The sequence below is a fragment of the Equus caballus genome, chromosome 19, assembly GCF_041296265.1.
Source record: "Equus caballus isolate H_3958 breed thoroughbred chromosome 19, TB-T2T, whole genome shotgun sequence".
Lineage (NCBI taxonomy): Eukaryota > Metazoa > Chordata > Mammalia > Perissodactyla > Equidae > Equus > Equus caballus.
In genome coordinates this window covers 33,912,761-33,933,111 of record NC_091702.1, presented here as the reverse complement: position 1 = coordinate 33,933,111, position 20,351 = coordinate 33,912,761, and the positions used below count along the sequence as shown (strand labels likewise).

The window sequence follows — 20,351 nt, the reverse complement described above, 5'->3', positions numbered from 1 at the left end:
GCCAGAATCTGATCAAGCCTCTGGATCAACTTCCCAGTTTACATGAAATACGAGGGATAGAGGAACTGGTTAAATACCACCAAGGAGCCATAAGCCAAATCTAGAATGTGGGATATTCCACAGGAAAACCCAGTTTCTCTAATTAAAAAATAGTATAAGGAGGGAGACTACTGTTGAATGGGAGGTTCAAGAGCTGTAATAACCAAAGGCAAAGTGTCCATTTTATCTGGATCCTGTATGAGTTTCCTGAGACTGCTGTAACCAACTACCACAAATCTGAGGGGTTAAAATAACAGAAATTTATTCCTCACAGGTCTGGAGCCGGAAGTCCCAGATCAAGGTGTCAGCAGGGCCATGCTTCTGAAGCTCAGGCTTCCGTGGTTTGTGGTCGCATCACTCCAGGCTCTGCTTCCGTAGTCGCATTGTCACCGTCTCTTCTTTTTTTAAAAAAACTCCAAACACGAGTTTATAAAGTAGAAAGCAACAGAGCCTGTCCAGATGACCAATAGTAATACGTGGGTGTCTTTTTCCAGATTTTGTTTGAGATATATATAATCAGATTTTTTTCCACAAAAATAGTAAACACTTCCTAGCCCCATTTTAACACCTCCTCTTCTGTCTCAAAACTCCCTCGGCCTATCTCTTATAAGGCACGTGATGGCACTTAGAGCCCACCCAGGTAATCCAGGATAGAGTCCTCTTCTCCAGATCTTTAACTTAATTACATCTTTTTCCATAGAAGATAGAATTCCTTCTTTCCCATGGAAGGTAATAGTCACAGGTTCCCAGGAGTAGGATATGGACATATCAACCCATTATATATCCTAATTAGAAGACTATAATTAAACATTTTTTAAATGACCAGGAAAATTTCAATATGAACCAAGTATAGATGATATTAGCAAATTCTATTTTGTTAGGTGTGAAAATGACACTTTTTTTTTAAGTTATTATTTAGGGAGACATTCTTATTTAGGTAGAATGATATGTCAGTGTTTTGTTTTAAAATACTCCAGACCCTCCTCTCCTCTCCCCTGTGAAAGAAAAAGTGAATCAACATTAGCCACATTTGGGGGCTGGCCTGGTGGCGCAGCGGTTAAGTGCGCACATTCCGCTTCAGCGGAATCCCGGGTGCGGACATGGCACCACTTGGCACGCCATGCTGTGGCAGGCGTCCCACATATAAAGTAGAGGAAGATGGGCATGGTTAGCTCAGGGCCAGGCTTCCTCAGTGAGAAGAGGAGGACTGGCAGCAGTTAGCTCAGAGCTAATCTTCCTCAAAAAAGAAAAGAGAAGCCACATTTTAATAACTGCTGGATGGGAGTGACGATTGTGTATTTCTTAAAATTTCCATGATAAAAAGCTTTTGGTAAATTAGTTTAAAAAAAAGAAAACTGTCCACTAAAGTGAGACATTAAATCTCTCAGAATGAACTTATCCAGAAGACCTACACATGAAAAATATAAAACTTAAATCAGTGGAGATACAAATCATCATCTTGCGCCAGAAGAAATAAAAGTCAAAATATCAGTGGGTTATGTTTTTTTAATATATATAACTTTAACTCAGAAATTTTAATTCTAAGAATTTCTCCTAAGAAAATAACCCAAACATTGTGCAAGACGGTATATCCAGCAATACTGGATTAAATAAATTATGTCACAGCCATACACTGGAACACTATGTGGCAATTAAAATGATGTCAATATTTATTGACATGAAAATATATTCAAGATAAATTAAGTGGAAAAGGGGTTACATAGCCATATATACAGTATGATTCCATATATATATTTTTTTTTTTGGCTTAAAACAGCCGATATTTATTGTCTGACAGTTCTGGAGGCTAGCAGCCCAAACTCAAGGTGTTGGCAGGGCTGTGCTCCCTCTGAAGCCTGGAGGGGAGGATCCTTCCTTGCCTCTTCCAGCTTCTGGTGTTTTGCGGGCCATCCTTGGCATTCCTAGGCTTGCAGCTGCACCACTTCCATATCTGCCTCTGTTGTCACATGGCCTTCTCCCCTGTGTCTGTATGGGTCTCGTCTTATAAAGATATCAGTCATGTTGGTCTTTGGTCCCACCCCACCACATCATGACTTCATCGTAACTAATTATATCTGCAATCACCCTATTTGCAAATAAGATCACATTCTGAGATACGGGGGGCGGGGGTGGGTGGTTAAGGACTTCAACATATCCTTTTTTGGACACACAAGTCAACTCATAACATACTCAGAGGATTGAAGATGTAGGTGAAACAGAGTCCTGGGCTTAGTTCTCCATTTAAAAAAGTAGAAAAGCTAAAATCAATAAGCAAAATTAAGTGGCATATTATGGCCAATTAGTTTTTAGTAATTTACTTTGTATTTCCAGCTTCTTTTCTGAAATTTAGGAAATATCTTTGTATGTTCTTTTTTTTTAATAACAAAAAAATACATGTGCAAGCATGCACAGCACACATAATTATTCATACATACATGAAGGAGTATATACCAAAGGCCAGGATATATACCAAAATGTTAAGAGTTATTAACTCTGGGTAGTGCGTTTGCAGAATTCTTAATCTTTACCTTTTATCAGTATTTTATTTTTCTACTATGAACACCTATTACTGATACAATTAAAGAAAAATATAACTGGGAGCACAGATTTTATGATCACCGTATGCCCTTAAGGAGGCAGTGTGTATGCAGGGCGGGGAGGGAGGGCTGCTTCCCCAGTGTGTTTGAAGCACATGCTTCCAAAAGCTCTCTGTTGCTGCTCCTGGCACCTTCCAAAGTGTATTCTGTAAAACAGTTCCACCGGCGTCGCACAGAGAAGAGCTCGACGCCCAAGTCTCCAGAGATGCTAGGTTAAGACATTAATTTGTTAGAAGATTTGCTATGCATCCCCAGGGGGAAAAGACGTGGTGCGACACTCATTGAGCCATAGAACCCTTGGTTTTACATCCTACATAGAAGTAACAGGACTTCTACTTACATGTTTTAGGAAACGCCAATATAAAAACCTGAAGAACAAGCATGGTTTACACCACATATTTCCACAGAGGGTCTGAAAGCTTCTGGCCTGTTGTCCTAGATTTAGACAGATTCACCTCAAAACAGCCCCACATTTATCATATTTTTGTGGTCTCAAGCTTTATAGTTTTAAACATAACTTGCACCTTGCTGTCAGTGCATTTAGAGCAGTGTTTTTCAAATTGTGGATTTCTATCCATTAGTGGGTTGAGAAATCAACCTGGTGGTCACAATGCACATTTGTTAAAATCTGAAATAAAACTATCAGAGAGAAGTAAGGATAAGTAATATTTTTATAAAACTTTTGCATCCATATATGATCACATAATATATATGTATATGTGTACTGGTCACAAATATAAAATACATTTATGAGTTGGAATCAAAAAAATTTGAAAGCCACTGAATTAAAGAGATGAATTTATTGGTAAATAGATAAAATCAACACCTATTTCGAACACCCAAACCCCACCCCCGTATATATTAGGTAAATTAAAAGAAAACAATTATCAAAGCAATACAGCCAGCTAGACCCCCAACTCACAAACAAATACCAAAAGTTTGTTTGAATATGGGGTGCTTAGAGTTTTTCGCAAACTATCATAAAAAGATTAGGTTCCCAATTAGTTCAAAAAGCCAATTTAAACAATGTAGCTTAACTATAGTACTAAGGTTATTACAAACTTAAATTTATCTACCTTGTTTATTTGTCTCTGAGGTTTAATATGCCTGTGAGGACACATCTCCCACACCCACACCTTGGTCCCAGCACCAAGCAACTCCTCACGGCGCAGGCAAACATCCAACATTCGACCCAGCGTTCCCCAAGTTGTGCTTAGGATTTCAGAGGAGGAGAAGATCAGAAGTTCTAACAGCCTTAGGAAACTGAGGTAGCATGCGGGGCTCTCCAGAGCATCTTCCATATGCCCCAAGTCTGTTTCCCTCCCACCCATATCCTGGCTCTAGTACAAGGTCAAACATGAGAAAGACGCTTGCTTACCTACAATTGTTTTTGTTCTTTTCTTTATCAATCTTTAGGAGAGACTGCCTACTAAAAAAGAACAATGGTCACTCAACCTTTTTCCAGACCCCCAAACTATTGCAATAAAAAAAATACGTATCTATCGATCTCAGCGGGCTTTAATGCTGATAATTTGCTACTGATAAAATCAATAGCTGTTTTTATCACCTGACTGCTTTTCCCATAAACTGTTTAAATATAAAAATTCTATTACCAGCAAGTTTCTCTGCACCAAGAGAGACATGTCAGTGCCTAAAAACATGGCCTGTGGTATCTCATATTAAATTCAGGAACTCAGGGTTAACTAACATGCCATTCTCTAGCTTAACTCTCTGCTCCTATCAATTCCATCATGTCCTGGGGAATTATTAAGAGCTATCCTAAGAGTACACATTAATGGAAAGCTCGGTGAAAGCTGCTCTAAGAATACCCTCAAATTCTTGTAATACAAACACATTAACCTCCGGCATCGCTCATTGGGGCAGAATACAAACTGCCATTCCTAACAGGATTTCCCCGACCTGGAACAAATCTTAACCAAGGCACTAAATTCTCAGTTGAAACCTACTAGTGCCGAGTGGGAACCAGGTTTTTGGTGTAATGTTGACCCAGTAAACCTCTGGCCTTTTTTGGCTGTACCAGCTGCCTGATGCCAGTACTCACTGGCGCAGTTCCAGCAGCCTTGGGAAAGGAAAAGAGGCTGCAGGAAGGGTTCTCTGTGCAGCCTAAGCTTGAGGGGCACTCAGCACAACCCACTCACTCTTTAGGCATCACCTAAGCACACGTCCTCTGGTTTGGCCTTCAAGTAAGCACAGCCACTCCAATCCACGTTACAAGCCCCAGGTCCTACACCAAGACCTTTAGACGTCTCAGGAAGAGCAGCTGCAACAGGATGCCCAGGCGACCAGCAGCCTGGGCCCGCAACATGGCAGACATGTTGATTCATAGCTAACACAGGCCCAATTTTTCTGGTTTAACCTCTTGCTGTTGTGCGCCAGAACAAGTTTGGGAGGTTAAATTGGGAGAGGGTTAGAAATCATTTCAGCATATACTTTTCAGGTTCTGCCAGACAACCTTTTATTACATCGGAAAAGCAACACTAGGCACTAGATCTTGCAAAATATGTTCTGACCAACTCTAAACTTTCTGAAATTAAAAATGTGTAACCACTGTAAGGTTTTTAATGAACAAAAAAGTTAAATACAAACTTTCATATGCAAAATAGATTATTGTATAACTGGCAACCTCAGAGCCAAGTCCTAAATTTTCTTCCACAAATTTCAGCGGGGGTGGAATGGGAGGATGTAAATCCTAATGAATACAAAACTTAATTTCAGCTTTATATATAGAAAAAAAACTCTGAGGAAAAATAGCTTTAAATTGAATAGTATCTTCTGACATAAACAGCTCAGGCCAGCCCTTACAATTCTGAGGTTTATACTCAACCAGATCTGGGATGAAAATGCAGATTGAGGGTTTACAGTTACTTCAAATCCAGTTTCAAGAGTAGCCAAGTCACCTCATTTCCAGAAAAGGAAGTCTCTTTAGGATGACCACGACACTCTTCTGAAGACGCTTGGATGGCCAGAGTTCTTGGCCACAGTTCCACTTTTCCACAACACAGTGCCAATGCTGTAGTGTCAGGCTTCCTCTGAAAGGCAGGCAGAGCCCTACACCACAGCGCTTCTCCCGGCATTTTCAAGCCTCAAAAGAAAGACCTCCAGCTTCAAGTTGGCAGTTACTGCTCCAGCGTTAGAGAAGTTAATTAACACTTCCTTCCTCCCCCCACTGATTCCCCTCCTGATCTTCAGCAGGGAGTGGCAGCTTGATTAACATTCCTTTCAGAAATAAATAGTTCAAACGAGTAATTTAGAGTTAACTGTAAAAGAACAGCAGAAAACCACTGCCCATTATGTTTGCAAATGAGTGAGTGAATGAATACTTGTGAACAAACACACACACAAAAGAAATCATAGAATAAATCTTGCATTTCCCACATTCATAGGGAAAAAAAAATCTTAAAAAAAAAGTATGTATTAGCGTTTGTTCTTGTGGGGGTTGAAGAGTCCAGGGCTCTGAGCAGGCACAGCCTTCCGAGCAGGGTTGCAAGCAGCCCTCCACACGCCAAGTCAGGACTAGGGTGCTGCGAGAGGCCTGGTGCACTCTGACAGCTCAGTACCTGTGCGAGAACAGAGTGATGCAGGGACTTCTTAACCCACAATGCATGAGGTATATGGAAACGTCCGTCTGTGAAAGAACCACCAGCAGCTAGAGGGACCGGGCAGGGCATTCTCACAGTAACTGCTGATGAAGGATTTCCCACACCATCTTCTTCCGGAAGAGAGGCATCTGGTGCTGTGAAGGAATCCACAAACAACACATACGTTACACAGTAATGTGCACAGCGTCAACACCCTTTAGGTGTAAAAAGGTAAATAAAGCAGGATGTCCACGTCCTTTACGTACGCTTGACTTTTTTACATCATGGTACAGCCTTATAAAGCCACCAAAAAGGAGGTTTATAATGTTTATTATTATACGTATCATAAGCATTTTTACATGTTAAGGAAAATCAAAGAAGGATGCAGATTTATACAATAGAGTCCAACAACAATTTCTTAACAAAAACGTGTCCAAAATGGAAATATCTAGTGGTGGCACAATAGGCAACTTTTCTACTTATATATATTTTCAAAACATTCTAAAATGAACATTCTGTTTTTTATGAGAAAAACATGAACTCTATTTAAATAAAGAAAAAAACCAAATCCACAAATTTCCTTCTGCTCTACCAAAGGTTGTAGATTCCATTCTGTTCAAATAGCAACTTCTCTCTTTCAATTATGTCACTAGGTTTGGCAAACAAATAACTCTTTGTTATTTAGAACCATCAAAGAATGAGATGCTTTGCTTAATATATTATTCTGCTTTAACTGATAATCACTACATGGGCCAAATTTCAAAGCAGCAACATACAAAAGACAAATCCAAAATCCCCTGTAACTCAGCCAGTCGTCTTTCTGATGAAATCAGAAGTTTACAGCCTTGAGGTACTCCTGGCATCTCCTTATAAATAGCTGAATATACCACTTTACTATAAACGAGTGATTTCCTACCTGGAAGGGCCTAAAAAATCCTTACCCTTGGATTCATACATTATTTTAAATAGCTCAAAACATGTAGTAAAAAATTCCACATTTATTCTTAGTAAGACTGCTGAAACTAACCAAGAAGGGCCTTTTCATTTTAGACTGGGACTGCATGAATCCAGCATGGGAGCCCTAGTTACTTCACGTTGCTCAAAAGCTTGGAACGCGGTTATCAGTCCCACTATCCATTAAGTGTAGTTTGGTAGATCTATCAAAATGAGGTCTGTTCAAGAAAAATATTTTTTAAAGGGGGTTCTCCTTGGTTGTAAAAAGGTTGAGAATCCACTATAACAAACATAAAATTCTCAGGAGTTCCCAACTTTGAATTTGAATTTGAATTTCCACTCAATTGCAGAGCTATGGAGAACCAAAAATAACCAGAACAGAAGGGAAAGGCAGTATTCAGAGTTACATCTTAGACCTATGGCTTAAGCTCTCACAAGGCCTGATGTCCCTTTGCTCTCACATATTCTGACATGCCTCCCTCTTTGGCTAAAATATCAGTAGTACTCAGGAACCAGTGAACACTGGAGTTCGGAGATAGGCAAAGTGTCCCACTGGCCACCAAAGAGGAGGATAAACTTGAGGGCGGATGCAGTGACAAACCCTAATGCTAGCAAGAATAGGGCTACGGCCAAGGTTTACAGCAATAATAATAGTGGCACGGCTACCATTATTAAGAGCTTAATGAGTGCCAGGCACTGGCAACATGCTTTAACTTCACCTTGTTGAAGTAAGTGGATGAGGAGGGGTCTTCACTCACCTGAGTAAATGTGATAGGTTTGTCCCTAGAGATATAATCTGCATATTTACAAGTAAACATCCCACAATCACTCCCATTCAACTGTTGAGGAATCTCCTAAAATTACAAAAAAAGAAGGGAGGAAGGGGTAAAATTTCATCAAATACAAACTCCTTTGACTTTTTCTAGATATTACTATTGAGAAACAGTATTATAAAGGTAAGTGGTACATCAAACACACAGACATACACACAGTTAGTCTTTATGCAATATAAACACTCTAACCAAGACGTGGAGTACAAGACCTCATAGAAAATGTTTTTCAGAAGGAAAGAGAGAAGCAAAGTGAGAGTTCTGTCTCTCAGCTCTCATAGAAAGAAACCACACTGAAAGAAGGTTTATTACCAAAAGAGGAATTCTAGTCAGAATTATTTAAGAAGCATTTATAAATTTTGAAAACAGCCAAATGTGGCTCCATCAAAAATATGTTTCCACTCAACAACAAAAAATCAAACAACCCGATCAAAAAATGGGCAGGGGACATGAACAGACATTTCTCCAAAGAAGATATAAGGATGGCCAATAGACACATGAAAAGATGCTCATCATCACTAATCATCAGGGAAATGCAAATCAAAACTACACTAAGATATCACCTTACACCCGTTAGAATGGCAAAAATATCCAAAACCAAGAGTGACAAATGTTGGAGAGGTTGTGGAGAAAAAGGAACCCTCATACACTGTTGGTAGGAATGCAAACGGGTGCAGCCACTATGGAAAACAGTATGGAGATTTCTCAAAAAGTCAAAAATAGAAATACCTTATGACCCAGCCATCCCACTACTGGGTATCTATCCTAAGAACCTGAAATCAGCAATTCCAAGAGTCCCATGCACCCCTATGTTCATCGCAGCATTATTTACAATAGCCAAGACGTGGAACCAACCTAAGTGCCCAGCAACTGATGATTGGATAAAGAAGATATGGTATATATATACAATGGAATACTACTCAGCCATAAAAAAGGACAAAATCGTCCCATTCGCAACAACATGGATGGACCTTGAGGGTATTATGTTAAGCGAAATAAGCCAGACAGAGAAAGACGAACTCTGTATGACTCCACTCATAGGTGGAAGTTAACATATAGACAAGGAGAACTGATCGGTGGTTACCAGGGGAAATGGGGGGTTGGGGGGAGGGCACAAAGGGCGAAGTGGTGTACCCATAACATGACTAACAATAATGTACAAGTGAAATTTCACAAGGTTGTAAACTATCATAATCTTAATAAAAAAAAATAAAATAAAAAATAAAAATTCACTGGAAAAAAAAAAAGTTGAGGCTGGTGTTGGTCCAGCCAAAAGCAAAGGGTTTTGTTGTTCTGAATGAGTCTGTGCAGCCACAATATAGGCACACGAACAATTTCTATTAGGCTTTGTTATATAAACAGAATACATAAAAATCATCTTTCCATAAAATATTCTCTATGATGAAAAAAAAATATATGTTTCTAATACAACTAGCCTACTTCAGTAGTGCAGAGTTTAACTTCTCCTCCCTCGCCAGAAAAATAGGACTACTGCTTTGGACCCACACAGCTGTGAGCAGGAGAAAGAAAAAACTTTCTTGATAGGCTTAAACAATCAGGAAATCTTGCCTTGTTCCTCAGTTCTGTCCTGAAGCAAAAACAGAACTTACTGCAAGCAGCACTGAGGGCATCACAAAACAAAGGTTGTGGATTCCAAACCCACAGGAGGTAAGCTCACACGTCCCTAGGCCCAAGGTACACTAATCTTGGCCAGCCCCTTACACACTACGGCTGTCAGTTATAACAGCACAAGATAATAAGAGTATAAGAGAGGCTGATTCCACTGCTAGAAAATATCCTAGATGACAACAGCTCAGTTTTTATTCAAAGAAATACAGATAATTATTGTAAAAAGAAAAAACTGTTTGAACATGCACACCACCCATACATATGGTGGGTACCTTGTGCTTTTCTCTTGAGCCCAGTATATATTTTCTCCCAAGCCCACGCCACAGAGTGGAGAGAACTGTAGACTCCAATAAACAAATGAAGAGAATTCATTTTCTTTTTTTTTTCTGAGGAAGGCTCACCCTGGGCTAACATTTGTGCCAATCCTCCAATATTTCGTATGTGGGTCGCTGTCACAGCATGGCCGTCGATGAGTGATGCAGGTCTGCACCTGGGAACTGAGCCCAGGTCACCAAAGTGGAATGCACTGAACTTAACCACTAGGCCTCAAGGCTGGCCCCCAAGAATTTGCTTTCTGTACTATACTTCCCATACCAGAACAAAGGATTCATCCTAACAGACTCTTCCTATACCTGTGCTCTCCTCAGGCAATTTCAAAGCTTACCATTCTAATTACTCAACTTAGAAATGAAAATGCTTTTGGACAAAGATAGTTGAGCCATTATACACAGGTTAGGGCTAAAATTGAATTCATGTAGCTTACTTTAAAAAGAAACCATGAGGACTCAAAGATTTATGCATTTTTAAATCCTGAATGAAATTCAAATCTGCACCCGGAAAGAAATTCAAATCTGGCAAGATCCAAACACATTCACAAAGAGCATACTTGCCTCCTGAGGACCCATGGCAGAGGACCCTTAAGATCTAAAAGCACAAAATTCCTAGAAAAGTTTTGAACAAGAACTTTAAACTTTCGTTAATGCCAACCAAGAAAAGTAGCTGACTTGAATTTACTGTTTTTGCTTTCAATTTTTTGAGACATGCTAACATATAGTTAACATTGACAATTTAAGCAAGAAGATAAAGGCTAAGAAGCAAACATCTTGGTTAAATGAACTTCGAAAGACTTAGAAGTAGATCATTCTTTGGATGTGCACTTCCGGAGAATGCATGCCTAAGGGTGAGTGAGTGAGGAGAGGAAGGAAGCCAAATCTAAACAATATGTCACTGTCAGTAAATGCAACAAAGTATGTGAAATATAGATGATCGTCACTTACATGTGGCTTCATGCTGTAGTGGGTCCACTCTAAAAGATTCAGATCAATATTTCTTTTGGTCTTACTTTCATCCTGTAAATACTGACTGAAAAAACAACAAAGAAGGAATATATTGATGAATTCCGGTGGGGACTTACCATTATCATTACAAAGGACTTTGTGATGTTTAACAGATATGCCATTCTCAAATCCATCTCCATAAGCTTTTTAAAAATGTGATTGCTTTTGTTTTTTACATTTAGTTTTGGGTTTTTTTTCTGCTTACAAAAATTGTACATGCTTATTTTAAAAAATTAAAACATATAAGATGTAAAATGCAAAAGAACCCATAATAACCACTCTAGAAGTAATTACTATTAATAATTTGCTGTGTATTCTTCTAGTTCTCTACTCCACTCCTATATACACAATTTAAAAACATACATTTTATTCTTTTAAAAAAAAGTACGTCATTTTGCAACTTGCTTTTTCTCACTTAAAAATAGATATAAAATAAGATAACTGGCCTGGACTAAAAAAAGCTATTGCTATGAAAAACAAAGAAAAAGGCAGGAAGATTGTTCTAAATTAAAGAGACTAGACAGACATTAAGTACATGCATGAGCCCCGAGTGGCTTCCTGGATTAAGGGAAAAGCTCTAAAAGATAACTGAAGAAATCAGAGTATGAACCATCGATTCCACATTACTGATTGCTAATTTCCGTTAAGTGTGATAACAGCATTGTGGTTATGTAAGAGAACTTCCTTATTCTTAGGAGATACATACGTAAATATCAAGAGTGATTAATTTTATCCAAATCTCCAGAGGTTCATCAAATTTAACCCAGGCATCTCAGTTCTTACCCTAACCTGCATATGAGGTAAACAAGGGTTACTCGAGGGCATGCGTGCTCAATGGGGCAGCAATATCTCCCCCAAGCGGGTGAAATCTGGCTCTTGGAAGGCAAAATCGTCAAAATTCCCAACAAGTAAAAAGTCTTACTCCTTAGTCTTATTTTCTCTTGGCATGGAGAAATTCAATTTTTCAGGGCTGGGAGGATAATGAAAACAAAGGTGAGAAAAGCTGGACTAGGGGCATCAGGAAAGGAAGTGGGCCTCAGATACCGCCAGGAGTTGAACTTTTCATACTTAAAAAAAGGAAAAAAGTATGGATGTAATAAAAGTATGGGTTTTTTGTATCCTATTATAAGCAGCATACAAAATTTTGCTGTATGATTCCAACGAGAACATGTATATGAATGTGATAATACATATGTATGTGTATGTGCACATGGATGTATGTGTGCACATTTTATACACCTCTTAAACAGAAAAGACTAGAGGGAAATAACTGCTTTATAACAATTTGGTGTATCTTATGATTTAAAAACATTTCCCCTCTATACTTTTTACTCGAGATAAACATCCATAAATAAAAAGATCTTTTACAGTAAATCAATAATTGAAAAAGAGAGAATTGAATTATTAACTTTCCTTCATATCATTCATTTAACAAGTTCCTTACTAAAGTATCCTTAATAAAATTATCCAAGTATCCTTACTAAAATTCAAAACAGGAACCTACATTTGCTTCCGGCCAGCAGAAGAGGTTCAAAATAGACTTGTCTCACTGATTTGCTTCCTCACTGTGAAATTCATGCCACCACTTTACATAGCCAGTAAGTGGCTATGCTTTAAGGGAAAGTTTCCAGCAATTACTGTTTGAAATAGTTGCCTATAAACCATGATTTCATTTAAAAATTACCTCTGGGTTCTATGAGATGAACCCAACTATAACAGAAAGCACAGACACATGAGTGAGCTTAAGAATTTAGAGGAATACTACTCCCCAGCGAACAGTTCTTCAGAACATTCAGAATAATGTTCAGAATCTAAAAGAATTCTAATTCAAATCCCAGGATTCTAGTCAGATATATTTTCATTATTAACAAATGACAAACTTGTTTTCAATGATGCTACTAAACCAGACTTCTCAGTTAAGATCAGATACTAGGTTATTTATACATAAAAGATGGATTCCAGTCAAGTCCTGAAGGATGGGAAGAGAGCCTTGACTGTGCATCAGACCACTGCCCAGCACACCCTCTGGGGTTCAGACAGATGAAGGAGCGCCTAACAAGGCCATAGCAATGTAACAGCAAAGCTTTCCAGCCCTTACTTACAGGAGAAGCTCACAGATCCTGTGGCCCTTTTGTCCCATAGAATCCAGATATTTAAGACACTTTTTTCTTAGGTCTATCACCTATAATAGAAAAATGAAACATCCAGAAACAACCATAACAGGAGTGAGAATTTTATTTCTAAGAAGAAAAGCATCTTTAAAAAAACTCAATACATGTACCAACATGAATGGATTTCTAAGATACATTTTTTATAAAGCATCACAGATGCTATGAGCTTCATTTCTATAAAATTATATACTTCTATTCCTAGAGAAAAGCCTAGGAACTTAGTCCCCAAAACATAAGTGGTTCTCTCAGAGTGATGAGATTTTTCTTTGCTTTTTTTCTTTATACTTTTACTTTTATACAATAAACCTGTACCATCTTGTAAACAAAACTAATAAAATAAATAACCCATGTGTACTAAAACCCTTTCCTGTTAAAAATGAAAGCTCCTCAGTTACAGGGACTGTCCTCTAGCTTCCTAAGTTGTGTAACTCAAGAACTCAGAAGGGACTCTGCAGAGTACGCCTTTAACATATACTACGAGACTTTCACTGGACAGAAAGTGTAGCCTTCATTGTTTAAGAAAATGGTCATTATCTAAACTCCCACAATTAACCCTCTCAACTTACCACCAGGCTCCAATGTACCTTCCGATGAATAGGCACCAGAATAAGTTCCTGTTCAAAGAGATTGACCCCTTTGGTCCATCTTTTCACTGCTTGGTAACCCCCAGACTTTAATTTGGGATAGAAGAAAGTACTGAATGCATGAAGTGCTGGATACCCTTGTTTTTTATTTCTTTCCACCAGAAGATTCATGTAAAAATTAATGACCTGTAATACCAAGAGAGTAAACATCAGAACATGGCAAGTACATTATCAAAATTAAATTTCTACCTACCTGAATTAGAGAAGGGAAGGTACTAAGGAAGGGGAAAAAAGGACTGTCTATGGCAGAAAATGGAAAATAAAAAATGATCACTGTAAAATGGGAGGGATTAAGAAAGAATGAAGTTGTACTTTTGAGGCATATGAAAAAGAGAGCCAAGAGAAAGAACTCAAATAGAAAGTCTGCAATAATGAAAAGGTGTATGTAACTGTATCACACAAAAAATATGCAGAAAGGGGCCAGCCCAGGGGCATAGTGGTTAAGTTTGCACACTCTGCTTCAGCAGCCCAGGTTCCTGGGTTTGGATCCTGGGGGCAGACCTACACACTGTTCATCAAGCCATGCTGTGGGGGCATCCCACATACAAAATAGAAGAAGACTGGCATAGATGTTAGCTCAGGGCCACTCTTCCTCAAACAAAAAGAGGAAGACTGATAACAGATCTTAGCTCAGGGCCAGTCCTCCTCACCAAAAAAAACAAAAAACAAAAAAATCAGGGGCCCACCCAGGGGTGCAGTGGTTAAGTTTGTGCGCTCCACTTCAGTGGCCCGGGGTTCACAAGTTCAGATCCTAGGCATGGACCTACACACCACTCACCAAGCCATCCTGTGGTGGCATCCCACATACAAAATAGAGGAAGACTGGCACAGATGTTAGCTCAGGGCCACTCTTCCTCAAACAAAAAGAGGAAGATTGGCAACAGATGTTAGCTCAAGGCCAATCTTCCTCACCAAAAAAATAAATAAAATAAAAAAATCAGTCTCTGTATCTGAATTACACCAAAAGAAATAAACAGATTAAAAAAATATATATGTAGACATACTAACTGGAAGTGAATTTTACTATATATAAATTATACTTCAATTTAAAAATATTAACTGGAAGGAAATATACCAAAACATTAATATTTCATTTATTTTTGAGGGTTGGCACTTTTGAACAATAATATTGTTCACTTCTCCTGTATTTTCTAAATTTTCTATAATAAAGATATGACATTTATAATATGAAACAAAACATTTGTTTTACAAGAATGTGTTTATGTGTCACTAGCCAGGGAGGAGGAAGGCAGACAAGGGAGAAAATCAGCAACTGAGGAATTGGGTAAAGGACCAACTGGAAAATTGGCAAGAACCAAGAGCTAGCTTTAGCTAAATATGTAAGGATACAAGGTGACAATGGGGCAAATTCTTGCAGTTATCACTCAAATGAAATAAAGAAAAAGACATATAGTGTACATGTGGTAATCAACATAGCCCTTCATTACTGAAAAAATGAAATGGCCCCTCTAAGAATTCATCTAAAATAAAGTATCACTTGCTGCTTCCTTCCATTCATCAGTTGCACCCAGGGTTTATAAAAATCTCACTGAAGGGGCTGGCCCTGTGGCTGTTAAGTGGTTAAGTTCGCGCGCTCCGCTGCAAGCGGCCCAGGGTTTCCTCAGTTCGAATCCTGGGTGTGGACATGGCACTGCTCATCAAACCATGCTGAGGCGGTGTCCCACATGCCACAACTAGAAGGACCCACAATGAAGAATATACAACTATGTACCAGGGGGCTTTGGGGAGAAAAAGGAAAAAAATAAAATCTTTAAAAAAAAAAAATCTCACTGAAGACTAGTAAACGAAGTGGAGGATGAAACGAAGAAAGGATGCAGAAGAGAGTAACATTCCTAATTAAGGGCAGCAAACAATCAGAATTAACGTTCTTTTAAAGGTTTAAGATGTTTTCGATTTAGACAAAACTAAAAGCTGCTTTACCAAGCCTGTATAACTGGGTAGAAATCACTCTGATTACGGATGGTAGACGGTTAAGCATAACGACAGTCAAAGGGGCACAGAAGACGGCTTACTTCGTCATTGAGCCAGTGATAGTTCTTCAAGGTCTGGATATCTCCTCGAGTGATTCGGAGTTTGAAAGCGCTACTTAGAATCTCATCCTGAGGGCCATGGCCTAGGGCATTACTGATTTCCTTTTCCATGTCCTGAATTAAAAAACCCAGAGGTTGCTACTTAAATACAGAACCACCATCAGATACTGAAAGTCTGAGACTGAAAAATGCTTTTCATCGCTGTGATACCCGACCCTTGAGAAAAATCTACTATCAAAGACCTACTAAATCGAGGTATGAAAAGATTTAAACTTAGGACTACAAAGCAGTCTTATCAATGGTTATAAAAAATGTGAGTTCAATAATTAGCTCTGGAAACAATAATTGGCAATATTTACATTTAAAGTAGAGTCTCAATTATCCCACTACCACTTATTTAGCGCTATGTGCCAAACACAGTCCCAGATGCTCAGAGCACATCTGCATGGGGGGGAAAGTATTATCACCATTTTATAGAAGAGGTAGAGCTCAGGAATTTAAGTTACATGCCCCAAACCATATAATTATTAAAAGGCAGAGCCAAGATTTGAACCCCGGAGTATCTAACTCCCTAGCCTTTGCTCCTTTCACAATCCTATAAAAGTATTTTCATACTTTGCTTATTTACCTCCTAAACTTTTCTTTAAAAACATCAAAGTAATAAAATTAGAACACCTAAGAGATCACACTATCAATTTTTGACGTGAAGAGAATAAGCAAACAGGCAGAAACTGGAAGACTAGGCAGCAGTCTGGCAACTGAGTCCTTACTGAATAGATGGCTTCGTTATTCTAAAGAATTATGCAGATAAATGCATGTTTAAGCTACAAGACAGAATCTATAAACCCAATAGAAATTATTTTCCTCCAAATATTTTAAATAATGCTTTCCCCCAACGGCACACAATTTTGCAGTTTTATGGATCTCGCTATCTGCATGCCCAATATATAGTAAGTGCTCAAGAGAGATTCACTGAGTAGGGCTGACTACCACCTACTAAGACAACAATGGAGAAAGAGACAAGATGTGGGCTCACATTTAAAATAAGAATTCTTAACAATCTTCATTTTATTGTTTTCTATAAGTTTTTACTATTTTCAGATGCAATAATCAACAAAAGGGACATTTTAGTAAACCATAATCACTTTAAAAAAAACTGCAATGAACTCATTCCTGATGCAAAACCCATACTATGTAACCCAAAATATTTTAAAGTTAGAAAAAGAATCTACAAAAAACTCATTATATTCCAAGATTCATGGCACTTATGTCTACCCACATTTGCTGAGCATTAATCTGATCCCTTAGGCCACCTTCAGAGATCACTAATGATTAACATAGCCAGTGAGTGAACAGCCCTTGGCCTGATTTCTTTCATATATTCAGCCCTACCTGGAGAAACTGCTCACAACAAAACATGCACTCAAGTCTTGAATAACTGAGGTTATTTAAAACATGCCTTTTATTCTGATCAACACAGGAAACAATACCTCTGTAAGTTCAAGAAGATCATCCGTCCTCTTATCCCTGTCTCTGCCTGAGCAATTTTTCTCTTTAGTCTCAAGTATTGACATCTTCCTCCTGAGTAAGCCATTGCTTCCACTGCCTAGGCGGAGCCGGGCTGACACTTCTTCAGACAGGTCAGGTTCCAGCTGGTGTCCTCTCCTCTGATCAAAAAAGTTTTATGTTCTATTGACATGTTTCATACTTGCACATATAAACATACATAACACAGGAAATACACAACAGCGCCATTATCTTAAAAGAAAAGAGAATTAGCAAATCCCCAAATGAGTGAGGTAGATTTAGCATACCTGCCTATCCCTGCAAGAGGGATCAAAAAGGTTCAAAACCTAGGGCTCAGGACACCTCAACTACAAACCATGAAACAGAACATTCATCCTTTTCCCTGGAGACAGCAAGAAAAGTATTTTCAGTTCTTTTTTCCCAATTAAAAATAATATAGTTAAAAGACATTTTGAAAAGTTTTAAAAAAGTAAAAAATACAATCCATAATCCTACCACTCAAAATAAACCACTGCTATCCTTATACTAAGTAAATTTGTTCTATCTCATCATTTTTAAAAAGTAATTATGTATTATAGAAAAATGCACAAAACATTAATGTACCATTTAATTGATTTTTGTAAAATTAACAACTATGTAACCACCATTCAGGTCAAAACAAACAGAATTCTGCCAGCATCCCAGAAACTCTAGTAAGATCCTTTCCTTATCATGACCCTATGTAACCCTGAGTACTGAACTTAAGTCATCTGCTAGGCAAACTATTTTAAAATTAGGAAATTTATTTAGAAATAGACCTTTGGACTAGAACCACACTCTCAACACACCTAGCCAGTACTCCTGACTCTAGCTAACTGCCAGGTATACCGGTCCTAGAAAACCAGCAGCTGCTGGCCCTTCCCCACAGTCCCAGACAGCAAAGCCTTCAGGTTCACCAAGGACAGAAGCAGGATGTAGCCATCAGCCAGGTAACAAACACGCCTCCCTCCTCCACCTCCCACCCTCTCTCAGGCTTAGGTTCCCCTCTTCTTTCAGTTTTTGTTCCACAGGTGATAGATAATTAAACACAAAAGGCTCGCTCTGAATCACTGGAAACGGGGAACATTAGAGAAAGGAATGTTCAAAGATTTATGACTTAAGACTGTGAGTTAGCCTCAAAACTAATTCTTATGAAGAGATCTAATGGGAGAAGAGAAACTTGATCAAAGTGATACCCAACACAAAGCAGTTCTCTTTTTGGTATTTCCATGTATCTAACATGTGAAATAATCTGAAACTGCAAGTTTGTCTTTAATTTAGGAATACATTTCTTTGGAATACGGAGTGTTTGCCACTATTATTTAAAATGTTGGTATTGCTATGGAGATCACTGGAACACTTCTTATTCCAATACTTACACAGAAAACATAAAATCCAATTAAGCATAAGATTCGTAATATTTTCAAGTAAACCCAAAATCTTGACTCTGAAAAGAAGGTCCTGAACTTATATCTTTCCTAGAGGCATCTAGTTTTAAAAAATTCTCCGGGGCCAGCCCGGTGGCGTAGCGGTTAAGTGCACACGTTCTGCTTCGGCAGCCCGGGGTTCGCCAGTTCGGATCCCAGGTGCAGACATGGCACCGCTTGGCAAAAGCCATGCCGTGGTAGGTGTCCCACATATAAAGTGGAGGAAGATGAGCATGGATGTTAGCTCAGGGCCAGTCTTCCTCAGCAAAAAGAGGAGGATTGGCAGCAGATGTCAGCTCAGGGCTAATCTTCCTCAAAAAAAAAAAATTCTCCAAGAAAAGCCAGGCAACACACATAAGGGTTGGGATGGAGGCAAGTTGGTCCCTCTTACAAAGGTGGCTACCACACAGAGATAAAAATCCAGCAACTCAGAAGAAAGCCAAAGTTGTCTATCTTCAATGCCTGCTGCTTTTTCAAAGAAAACAACAGAATTAGAAATCAAAGTAACATATACCATCTTTCTTATTTTTCATGGGCGCCAAAATTTTAATGTAAGTCAGGTGGAAGAGTAAAAAGATATAAAACTTAACTAGGGTTTCTACTTACACCTTCATTTTCGAGTCTGATTCCAACTGTCTTCTCTATATCAGAAATTTTCCCCTTTGAACATCTAAGGAAAAAAATTGAGAGATTACAGACTAGATGATTTTAACCAGGGACATGTCGGACTAATTTTAGAAGTAAGATTTAATAATTTGCAAACAAAAGTTGCCTTGAGTTTATACAGTCCTCTAAACCAAGGGTCAGCAAAATTTTTCTGAACAAGATCAGATAGTAAATATTTTAGGTTTTGCAGGTCTTATGGGTTTTGTCACATCTTCTCAACTTCCATTGTAGTTTAAAAGCAGCCATAAACAGTATATAAATGAATGAACAAACTGTGTTCCAACAAAACCTTTCTTACAAAAACAGGCAGGTGGACCAGATTTGGCCCAAAGTTTACCAAACTCTGCTATAAATGAACTATCATCCAAAATCCTAAGGCACTTAGAAGTACCTTCACCATTCATATACTAGAGATGCCGATCACTAGAGATGCCCACCAGACCCACACTTATCTACGTGGCACCTGCATCTCCCACCCCCAATGCCCAGGACAGAGAAGGGCACCCTCCCAAGCTAGGGTGAGCATCTGACACAAGAGCTCCTTGTGTACCCAACATGCTGGTCAGCTACCAGCACTGAGGAGAGTTCACAATTCCTCAGACATAGTTACTCATAAATATAGCTTATAAAGTAAGAAATTAATATGTCAGAATGAGCTGAACCATGTACCTCTTTTCACTTCTCACAGAACACAGAGGTCCCCTTGTTTCAACAACTCTATCTGTGAGGACGGCAAAGAAAAAATTGTTTCCTTTATTAATCAATCACATAGCTAGAATTTTAACTTACACAGTTTCTAAAGTATCAGGACATTCACTTACATTGAAATGCTAAAATGAATTCCAAAGACACTAGCCTTCTC

General features: G+C 38.6%; 1 protein-coding gene across 2 annotated transcripts in view; it reads right to left on the bottom strand.

Moving 5' to 3' along the window:
• Positions 1–3,417: 3,417 nt before the first annotated feature.
• Positions 3,418–20,351, bottom strand: part of SENP2 (SUMO specific peptidase 2) — a 41,023-nt gene continuing 24,089 nt past the window's right edge. The window contains exons 9-17 of one of the 2 annotated variants that reach the window (XM_001498854.7): positions 20,159–20,210; positions 19,430–19,493; positions 17,342–17,518; positions 15,834–15,965; positions 13,723–13,926; positions 13,088–13,167; positions 10,926–11,010; positions 7,948–8,043; positions 3,418–6,390 (exon numbers count right to left, since the gene is read on the bottom strand). In XM_001498854.7, the coding sequence (XP_001498904.4) occupies positions 6,328–6,390; positions 7,948–8,043; positions 10,926–11,010; positions 13,088–13,167; positions 13,723–13,926; positions 15,834–15,965; positions 17,342–17,518; positions 19,430–19,493; positions 20,159–20,210 (953 nt within the window). In that variant the 3' untranslated portion in view covers positions 3,418–6,327. The remainder of the gene's footprint in view (positions 6,391–7,947; positions 8,044–10,925; positions 11,011–13,087; positions 13,168–13,722; positions 13,927–15,833; positions 15,966–17,341; positions 17,519–19,429; positions 19,494–20,158; positions 20,211–20,351) is intronic. The other variant, XM_005601859.4, reaches the window with a different exon arrangement.